Raw genomic sequence first — 10688 nt, 5'->3', positions numbered from 1 at the left:
TCACTCAGTGACGCTAAAGGAACGCGCAAGCCACGCCCACAGCCCACACCGGAAGTGTGCGTGCACTCATCATGGGATATGTAGTTCCATAGGATTTGTAGTACCTTATTACATCTAAGCCTTCAACTAAAGGTCTTTCTGATGATTTGGTTTTTGTAGTTTCTATATATTTTTTTCTAATTTAACAAAAAGAACTTTAAAAGCTGTTGAATTCATAATATTGAAATGTATCGGGTTACACATCTGTATTTATTTATTTATTTATTTGCTTTTTAAATGTATTTATTTTGAATTAACTTCCTGGAAATTCAATTTTGTTTTTCTTGTTCTGAGATTTTAAAATTAAGGTTTTCTAAAAAAAAAAAAAAAAAAAAATCAAGTATCTACATTCAAACAAAAAAATAACATCAAAAATCCTTAATACTGTAATGTAATAATTCATTTAATTAAATTAGTTCAAGTGATCTTAATGTAACCAAATCTTTTAACTCAACACTGTATGCATAAATTATTTAAAAACATATCCAGATTATTTAGATTTTTTTTTTATTGTTACTTCAAATTGCACGTTTCTTTCACTTATATTAAAAAAAAGTAAATGGATTGTCAATGTGAAGGAATACTTATAAGGATTAAATATAAATTACTTTATTATTTAAAAAACAATAATTATTTAGGTAATTAAGCTTTACATAAATCTGGTCGTGTTTTAAAATAAGTTCATGAAAAGATCTGATAAAAGAGAAAATTGTCAAGAATTTGTCAGACTAAATAAATAGTCTGTGACTCTAGAACATTAAAAGCTATTTTAAATATGCAACTCGCATACACACACACACATTCACACACACATACACTCACACACACGCATTCACACTCTCTCTCACTCACACACTAACTCACAGAGAAACACAAGAACACTAATGGACGATGTAATTTTTTTCTTTATTGTGATCATGTTCCATTTAACAGCAGGGTTTTTACTGACGTTGTAATCACTCGGGTCTGAGGACGATTCGGTCGACGTGTTGCGTTTAATCATCACTCTGACACTAAAACAGTCCAACAATAAAACAATAAACTGTAACATCTGTGCAGCTTCACTGTAACTCCTTAATGCTGAAATAAATAATGTGCGAGAGCTGAATCCTCGCTGCTATTTACAGTGACGTTTTACTCTTTACACACGAGTCAGAATGGAGCAGCGGTGCAGACACATCTCTGTGCTGTGTTTCACAACAATCACTAACCGTTAAAAACAGAGGGCAGGTGTACGTACGTCCAAAAAACAAACCAAAAAACCACAGTCATGGAGGCTCACAAGAAGTTTCATCAGAGTCGCATAATAAGAGCAAAAAGGAAACGAATTTAAAAAGTGTGGGAAAGACGGAAGAATAAAGAATAAGATGCGTTAAAGAAAGAAAAGCAGAAAAATACAAGTCACTGGAACGAATGTGAGGCGGATATTTACGCTTTATGACTTCATGAAAAAGTGCTTCTATGACAATCTGTTGTGATTAAGGTGCATTTTACACACATGAAAACTCTAACTTGTTTATTACCAGACAGCTACGAGGACGTTTACCAACATACACAACTTCATATTTTTACATTTTAAACCCCATTTTATAGCAGTTTGGTCCCAAAAAATGTACTAAATAAACCCTGAACTCTTAGAAGAAGCTTGTTTTGAGTTTGATAGTGGGTGTGGCCTGTACAGTGGGCTGGGCCTGTCTGGCCGTGACCTTGGCTTTGTTGCTGGCCTGATTGGCTCTGATGGCCGCCTCGAGGCGGGGCTTGAGCTCAGGCGCCGCCCCCATGACGGTCTTGAAGGCGGCGGGGTAGAGCGGCCCGATGCGCATCAGGTTCTGCAGCGCGAACTCGTGAAGAGCCTTGGAGGTGGGCGGAGCCGAGGAGAACGTGTTCTCATCCAGCAGGTAGGAGATGAGCGTGGGGACGAGCAGAGCCAGCAGCTGAACTCCTGAGTTAAAAAAAAAAATAATACATTCAATTAACTCTTTATAATATTATTGATCATTGATTTCACCACGGAATTCTATTTTGCAGGTACACTGTAATAACACAGGTACAAAGGGGTGCGCAAACTTTTGCACTCGACTGTACACGTGTATATCAGAGTGGATCGGAGCAGGTTGCGACTCACGGTTCTGCTCCTCGCCAAGCCCCACCAGGCCCTCGAGCACTCGGACCCCCTCCTGCAGCGCGTGCAGCTCGGCCGGGGTGGAGGGCCGCGAGCGCTCCGCCGCCTTCAGCTTCTCCACCAGCGCAGGAGCCAGAGCGTGGATGTAGGGGGTGGAGAGAGCGCGCACTGAGTGCTGGAACACGGACAGCAGCATCTGGTAACACCGCGCCTGCACCTACACTCACACACACACACACACACACACACACACACACACACATAATCGTATAGACAGCATTATAAAAAAATGATAGTGTCTGAATACATATGATACACCAGCAGCACTAGTCCAAAAACTAGCTAATGTTGGGACTGGTTACCATGGAAACCAGTTTCAAATTCACACCCAGAAGGTCATGAGCAACTTGTGACCCTGATGGTGTGTGTGTGAGTGTGTGTGTGTGTGTGTGTTATGTACCAGTGGGTCGCTGGAGTTGAGGGCGTTTCTGAAACGCTCCATGCAGCCTTTCTGTAAGCTGGTGACTCCGAGCAGCTCAGAGCCGGCAGATACGAGGAAGAGTGTGATGGCTGTCAGCATGCTCACCTCATCCACACTGGGCCTGGACTCATCTGAGAGAGAGAGAGAGAGAGAGAGAGAGAGAGGGAGAGGGGGGAGAGAGGGAGAGGGAGAGAGAGAGGGAGGGAGAGAGGGAGAGAGAGCAAGGGAGAAAAAACAGACAGAGAGAGATGTAATTTTAAAAGATATAAATGAGTATGTTAGAGGACAGGTGATGTGTGTGTGTGTGTGTCTGTCTGACTGTCTGTATGTGTCTGTGTATCTCTCTCTCTCTCTCTCTCTCTCTCTCTCTCTCTCTCTCTTTCTCTTTCTCTTTCTCTCTCTCTCTCTCTCTCTGTTGGAGCGTCTCTCTGTATCTGATAAATTTTCTCACCAGACTGAATGTACGCGAGCACAGATTGTCTCATCTCACTGTACGTGCTGACAGAGTGTGTGTGTGAGTTTGTGAGTGAGATGATCTCACCAGGCTGGGAGTGTGTGTATGTGTTTGTGTGTGTGTGTGTGTGTGTGTGTGTGAGATGATCTCACCAGGCTGGGAGTACTCCAGCACCGATGCCAGGCTGCTCCTCACCAGGCTGCTCCACTGCTGCTGGATGTGCTCCACGCGGCTCAGTGGAGACGTGATGATGGTCTTGATGGCCTGCAGGGAGGCGGAGATGGGCGGAGACACGCTGCTGTCTGCTGTCTTCACCGCCGTCTCTCTCAGAACCCCACAGATCAGGAACAGCACCGTGGGCAGGATGGTCATGCTCCCTGTTAGCAGAGCACAGTGTTATTAGCACCTTATCACTACAGAGTGGGTCACATTAGAGCTGTGTGTGTTACATCAAAATCAGCGTTTGTGATTTTAGAGCAGTATGTGTCGTGTTAAAATCTGTGTGTGTCACATTAGAGCAGTGTGTGTTAAGTTAAAATCAGCGTGTGATGTTGGAACAGTGTGTGTCACATTAGAGCAGTGTGTGTCGTGTTAGAGCAGTGTTTAGAGCAGTGTGTATCACGTTAGAGCAGTGTGTGTTATGTTAAAATCAGCGTGTGTGATGTTAGAACAGTGTGTGTCACATTAGAGCAGTGTGCGGTTTAAACAACCGTATTTATACATACACGCACAAAGAAAGATAGAGAAAGACAGTAAGGGTGTGTGTGTGTTTGTGTGAGCGTGTGCGTATGTGTGTGCGCGTGTGCATGTGTGTCTGTTTGTGTGCGTGTGCGCATGTATTTGTGCGTGCGTGTATGTGTATGTATATATGTGTGTATGTATGTGTGCATGTATGAGTGTGTGAGTGTGTGTGTGTGTATGTGTGTGTGAGTTTGTATGTGTGTGCATGTGTGCATGTGTGCGTGTGTATGCATATATGTGTGTGTGCGTATGTATGTGTGTGTGTGTGTGTGTGTGTGTGTGTGTGTGTGTACCTGCAGGAGAACACAGAGAGGGCAGGTCTGCCAGGATGCCCACAGTGACAGCGAGCAGGCGGTTGCTGTGCTCGGAGAGCTGCTGGGGTTTGATGGGAACGTGGCTCGGTGAGTCTGACGCTTTGGCGTTGATCTGAGGAAGGTGACGCACCAGGAGGAACACCAGCAGCTCCATGGCGGCAAAAACCAGAGACTTCCCCGGCTGCAGCTCCCCCGAGTCTCCGCCCTCTCCCAGGAGGCGGGGCCATTCCTTCTCCCCACCTTCCTCAGCATCTGAGAGACAGAGACAGTTCAGTTTACACCTCACAGGAACGCTTGTGACATGTGAACAGGGTGAAATGTGATGTGATCCCTGTGATGTCACGTCATGTGATCATGAGATATTTCGGTGATATTTGATATTGTGCCACATGTCAAAACGTGATGCCGCGTGACGAAACGTGATGTCATATGATGAAACACAAGGCTGCATAAGGAAACACGAAGAAACGTGATGCCACATGATAAATTGCAGGGTCACATGAAGAAACATGATGCCACAGAAAGAAACGTGATGCCACGTGAAGAAACGCGTTACATGATGAAACGTGATGCCACATGACGAAATGAGATGCCACACGTTGATAAGTGATGCCACATGATGAAACGTGATGTCTTGAACACGTGCGGTGTAAACTCACTCTCAGAGCTCCTGAGCTGCTCCAGATGTTCATGAGCTGAGCGGATGGTCTCCTGCACCACGGCCGTCACCTGCAGCTGCACGCTGGGAGGGTCACGTGTTAACAACAACCTGTGCAGGACGTTCAGCAGCTCCACGGCCAGCAACTGCAACACACACACACGCGCACACACACGTTACAGAACAGCACAATCACACAGTATTATGATGTCAGGCAGACAGATAAAATCTGAATTTGTCCACAGAAAAACGTATTGTCAATGGATGAGATGGCTAATGGAGCTTTTCTGATGGCATGTGATTTTCGGGAAATGTTAGCTAGCTAGCTAATCTGTGTTCTTCCTCCCAGATGTACGTTTATCAACCACTACTCTTCCATACTCTTCCCCCAGGATTTTTATTTCTCTGACTGCTGCTTTAGCTAAGAAAGTGTCTCTTCTGTCTCCGTAGCAAGGAGTCAAAAATCATAAATGCTACAGCTAAACCTTGGCCGTGTTATTAAAGGAAATTATTGCTCACCTGATCCTCTGCGATGTGTTTCCGAGCCCGTGGACACTCGAGCAGCGTGCTCAGAGCCTGCAGACACGACATCACCCGCTCGATGGGTTCCTCGGGCCTCGGGAAGCACAGGAACTCGATACTGATGCCTGAGTGCCACAACAAGATAGAACATGCTTTTATTATCCACTACTTACAGAACAGATCGACCTAGAGTGACCTTTTAATGAAGAAAAAGTATGTTACATTATATTAGATCTCACTATTTTTATTATCTAGTGTGTTCCAGTACCCAAAAGCAGATGCATTCTGTCTTTGACCAGCTCGTCGTGGCTCTTGCTGGGGGCAGGAGGACCCTGAGGAAAGCCGGCAGGCCCAGTGCTGGTGGCGCTCGGGGGCTCCTCGGGACACTCGGGGGCTCCGAAGTCAGTGGTGCTGAGCCAGAGAGCGACGGCGTGCAGGATGGGAGCCCACGAGCTGCGGTAGTGCAGACGCGCCGTGTCGATGGTCTCGGGAGTGTAAAACGCTCCGCCTGCACACAGCGTTAGAGTTAATCACCAGTTCAGTGTAATAAACAAAACAAGGCTGAGGAATGAGTTTATATTCTGATTTATAACTAAATAAAGTTTAAAAAAAAACAGAAAACAGGGAGTGTGAAAGCAGTGCTACATTCTATCTTCAGGATCTGTGTAGTTTAATGCACAAAATAATACATTTTTTATAATAAATATTCTTATAAGAATAATTTTAAACAATACCACACCAATTTTAAATAATTAATTAATAAAAAAATAATTAAAAAAACATAAAATACATAATTAGATAAACAGAATTTTAATTATATAAACAAAATAAAATAAAAATGATCATATTTGCATATTTGCATATTTATCTATAAGAATTCTTATTATAAAAATAATTTTAACAGTTATTTCACAGCATGGGAATATTATGGAGACTACTGGCTGATAATGGGAAAAAAATTCTATTATATGCTGATGCATCAAAAACATGCATCACAAAATTTAAATATCTAATAATTCATTTAAAAAATAAGACAGTAATTAGATAAATAAAATTAAAACTGAATATTAATTATATAAATACCTTTTTAAAAATACAATAAAAAAATTACAAATATATAAGATTAAATAAACTAGATATTATAACAATACATTTTAAAAATGTATTATTTATTTACTTGTTTATTAAAAATAATTGTTTAAAAAATCACTACTTTTAAAATTTACTTGGCAAATTGTCTTTGTACCACTAAATTTCAGTTTTGCTTTGATTTAAGTTTCTCATTAAAACCAAACTACAGGTTAAAAATAAAAATAAAAGGGTGCGATGCTAAAATAAAAATGTCAGCAAATAAAAGTGCGGATGTGAGGTGAGCTCTACCTTCAGGGGGCAGCTGGCTGGCGAACTCGGCCGGCAGCGTGAGCAGAGCGTAGTCTCTCAGAGCGGCGAGCCACAGGCGGCTCAGACACGGCAGCTCGGGCTGCACCAGCGTGATCAGACTGTCTGCGGGAAGCACGTCACCTTCATCACCCACGTCCTCCTCATCGTCATCATCCTCACCGCTGCGCACGGGGCGTGCCGGCCTCGACTCCGCCTCCTTCTTCAGCTTCATAGCCACCACGTAGACCTGAGAAAGCGAGAGGAGGTCATAAGGAGTAGCGGCAGTAATAATAGTATTATTATCTTAAGCAGTAGAGGTAGCAGTAGTAATAGTAGGAGCAGAAGTTGTAATAGTATTGTAATTGTATATTATACATTTTAAAAGTAACAGAATTATTATTGGTAGTATTAAGAAGTAGTAGCAGTAGTAATAGTAGTAGTAGTACTAGTAATAGTAGTATCAGTATTATTATTATTATTATTAATGGTAGCAGTAGTAATAGTAGTATTAGCAATATTCTTCTTCTTCTTATTATTATTATTATTATTAATAGTAGTAGCAGTAATAGTAGTATTAGCAGCAGTATTATTATTATTATTAATAGTAGCAGTAGTAATAGTAGTATTAGCAGCAGTATTATTATTATTAATAGTAGCAGTAGTAATAGTAGTATTAGCAGCAGTATTATTATTATTATTAATAGTAGCAGTAGTAATAGTAGTATTAGCAGCAGTATTATTATTATTATTAATAATAGTAGTAGTAATAGTAGTATTAGCAGCAGTATTATTATTATTAATAGGAGTAGTAGTAATAGTAGTATTAGCAGCAGTATTATTATTATTAATAGTAGCAGTAGTAATAGTAGTATTAGCAGCAGTATTATTATTATTAATAGGAGTAATAGTAATAGTAGTATTAGCAGCAGTATTATTATTATTAATAGGAGTAATAGTAATAGTAGTATTAGCAGCAGTATTATTATTATTAATAGGAGTAATAGTAATAGTAGTATTAGCAGTAGTAGCATTATTCTTGTTCTTCTTCTCCTTCTTCTTCTTATTATTATTAATAACAGTAGCAGTAGTAATAGTAATAGTAGTATTAGCAGTACTAATAGTAGTATTAGTAGTAGCAGCAGTAGTAATATTAATAGTAGTATCAGTATTATTATTATTATTATTATTATTAATAGAAGTACTGCTAGCAGTGGCAGTAGAAGCATTAGTATTCATTTTAGAAACTGATCATTTTTCTCAGTTTTTCTTCAGTTATTCATCTAAAAGCACACTACTCAGTGAAGTGAATACAAAAGTCGTGGAGTGTGAGTGTGAGGAATGTGACTCTGGATCCACTGGCTCCTGGAGATGTTAAATAATTTTTTTTGTCTATGATTTTATTTGCTGATGAACGTGTGTGTGTGTTGTGTGTGTGTGTATTGTGTAGTCGTCACCTCGGCCCAGGCTTTGAGCACGGCCAGTTTCTCCATGGTGGTGGCGCTCTCGCTGTACAGCTGGCTGGACGAGCCTTTACCCGCCTGCACTTTGTCCAGAGAGGAAACCAGCAGGTTGTGGACGCGGCGCAGGTCGTTCAGGTCGCTCACTACACCGCTGCCAATCCAGGCACTGCACACCTGAGGCACAGGATGGAGATGGAGTTAGACTGAGTGTCTGTTCTTCTAGCATAGAGACCCCACCTTCTATATCAACGACACCACCACTACATGCAAAACCTTCTGAGCAACACACCGCTGCTGTAACGGGAGGTCTGATTAAGGACGCTAAACTGGTGGCTCTAAGCTTCTTCAGAGCTTTTAAATTGGTTAAAATTTATTAGAAAATATATTAGAGAATATTTATATCACATTCAGAAGGGGGGGGGTACAAACTTTTGAACTTTTTACACTCTCGGTATACACTATTTGAACTTTTTTGTTACTTTTTTTTAATGATAAGTGACTGAACATCTCTGAGTCCCAACATGAAATCGCTTGCTGGTAAAACTTCATGTTCATTTCATCCCAAGGGTGTGGATGATATTCTGAGTATATCCTGTTAAATAAGGAGTCTGAGCCTGCATGCGCACACACACAGACACACACACAGACACACACACAGACACACACACAGACACACACACAGACACACACACAGACACACACACAGACACACACACACCAAGGGCTTTCATTAGGACTTCATCCATCAGAAGGACGATGTCCTTGACGCTCATAAATCCACCACCACAAGGACAAGCGGCGATGGCAGGTTGGAAACATCGCTGCTCTACGTGCAGACATGTCCTCGCTTACCCAAAAACGTACCATTTTCTAGCAATTTCTTATACAGGTTACGTGAGTGATGCTGATAAAATCAACTGCACTAATGCCAATGTTTAGAAATTAAAGAGTAGAATGAGTGAGGAGCGACTCTCTCTTTCCCTCTCTCTCTCTCTCTCTCTCACTTTACCTGGCAGGCTTTGGCCGTGATGTCAGAGGGCGTGTCGGGAGAGAAGGCGGGTCGGAGAGCTGCACCAACCTGAAAGCGAAAGAAAAAAAAACATATCAAAAGGTTTATATTAATTTCACTCGCACTAATACGTTATCGTTTCCATAGTAACAGCTCATTCACAGGGACTTACGGTGGATAATTTAAACCTTCCAATAATAATAAAAAATATTGAACTCTAGACAATGTACAAATAAAGAAATTCTGACGGCACAGAACTGATTCAAATCTAGAAATTTCCAGAACAGTTTTCGCGAAGATGAAGCTGAACTCACATTGGCCTGGTACTGTTCTAAGATCACATGACCAGGAAACTCCGGCTCGGGCACCGAAGCAAATTTCCTAATGATGTCCTCGAGAGCCTGCAGGCCGGCCATGCGCAGCTGGTGACTGTGATCTGTGGCGGCCATGAAGGCCATCCGGATCAGATCGGACAGATGCAGCACCAGCAGATCACCTGGAAGGAAAACAATCAAAGCGATAAGAAAAACTGTACAAAGGAATCGGAGTATTTTAATCATCAAGCATCACTATGATGTCACCTTTAGGGTTCTTGGCTTTGGCGGTCCGAGCTGCAGCCAGGTCGAAGTGTGTTTTGTCTGCGTTTTCACACAGGTGGATGATACGGCAGAGGCAGTCGGCGGCGAACACGCGAGTCACCCAGCGTGGGGCGACCGACGGCTTCGACTTGTCGTCCTCGCCCAGCCCCGTGAACATGATGTCATCGTCCATTTCGTCCTTCTTCTCCGAGTCTTCCTCTTTCTCCACCTCGAATGCCACGGCGCCTCCGACCTCTGAGACACAGAGAGAGATACACATCGGGTTCTTAAAGAAATGGAATCAGATTATTTTCATATCTCGTCAAGACATGACTTAATTAGTAGTAAAAAATATCGAAACCATCACAAGCGAATCAACAGATGCAGGTTTTACTCTGACGGGTTATAACCTGATAAAGAATTAATAAACAACTGCTTTTAAAGTATCATATAGTAATGGCAGAATAATCAAATTGAAGGAAATTACAGATATGCGGTGAATTTAAGCGAAAAAAAATTAAACAAAATAAATAATACCTAAACAGGGTTTACTTGCAGAATCACTGTAATTACCATAAAACACAAATTTCCAACCTTAATGCTATGGAAATGATTTTAATCCCAAAAGTTTCTGATTTGTTACTGACCTTTATCTCTTCAATTGGGGGCAGATATGATTAGACGTGATCAGACATGATCAGACATGATTAGACATGATTAGACATGATTAGACTTATAGGAGTAACTGATGGCTGCTGTATGCACTTTTTTTAATTATAGAAGAAAATATGAGGAAGATACCAATAATACTGATACATTATATTATTTCGCATATTAAATATTATGAGTAATATTATTATTAATCTTATGGTAAACTTGTGCAGAATCTTGAACCATGAAAATTCAAGATTTGCTTTCTTTGTTTAAAAT

At 41.3% G+C, this 10688-nt stretch overlaps 1 protein-coding gene across 3 annotated transcripts in view; it reads right to left on the bottom strand.

Annotated features, from left to right (window-relative positions):
- Window positions 1–926: 926 nt before the first annotated feature.
- heatr5b (HEAT repeat containing 5B) overlaps window positions 927–10688 on the bottom strand; it is a 30974-nt gene continuing 21212 nt past the window's right edge. For all 3 annotated transcript variants that reach the window (XM_053231009.1, XM_053231011.1, XM_053231010.1), the window contains exons 24-36: window positions 9762–10013; window positions 9495–9676; window positions 9181–9249; window positions 8166–8345; window positions 6712–6958; window positions 5600–5839; window positions 5329–5456; window positions 4811–4955; window positions 4131–4403; window positions 3249–3473; window positions 2622–2773; window positions 2165–2378; window positions 927–1981 (exon numbers count right to left, since the gene is read on the bottom strand). In XM_053231009.1, coding sequence (XP_053086984.1) covers window positions 1674–1981; window positions 2165–2378; window positions 2622–2773; window positions 3249–3473; window positions 4131–4403; window positions 4811–4955; window positions 5329–5456; window positions 5600–5839; window positions 6712–6958; window positions 8166–8345; window positions 9181–9249; window positions 9495–9676; window positions 9762–10013 — 2615 coding nt within the window. In that variant the 3' untranslated portion in view covers window positions 927–1673. The remainder of the gene's footprint in view (window positions 1982–2164; window positions 2379–2621; window positions 2774–3248; window positions 3474–4130; window positions 4404–4810; window positions 4956–5328; window positions 5457–5599; window positions 5840–6711; window positions 6959–8165; window positions 8346–9180; window positions 9250–9494; window positions 9677–9761; window positions 10014–10688) is intronic.

This window comes from Pangasianodon hypophthalmus, chromosome 28, assembly GCF_027358585.1.
Source record: "Pangasianodon hypophthalmus isolate fPanHyp1 chromosome 28, fPanHyp1.pri, whole genome shotgun sequence".
Taxonomy (NCBI): domain Eukaryota; kingdom Metazoa; phylum Chordata; class Actinopteri; order Siluriformes; family Pangasiidae; genus Pangasianodon; species Pangasianodon hypophthalmus.
Note: the sequence above shows the minus strand (reverse complement) of the source record. Positions and strands in the feature narration are given on the sequence as shown.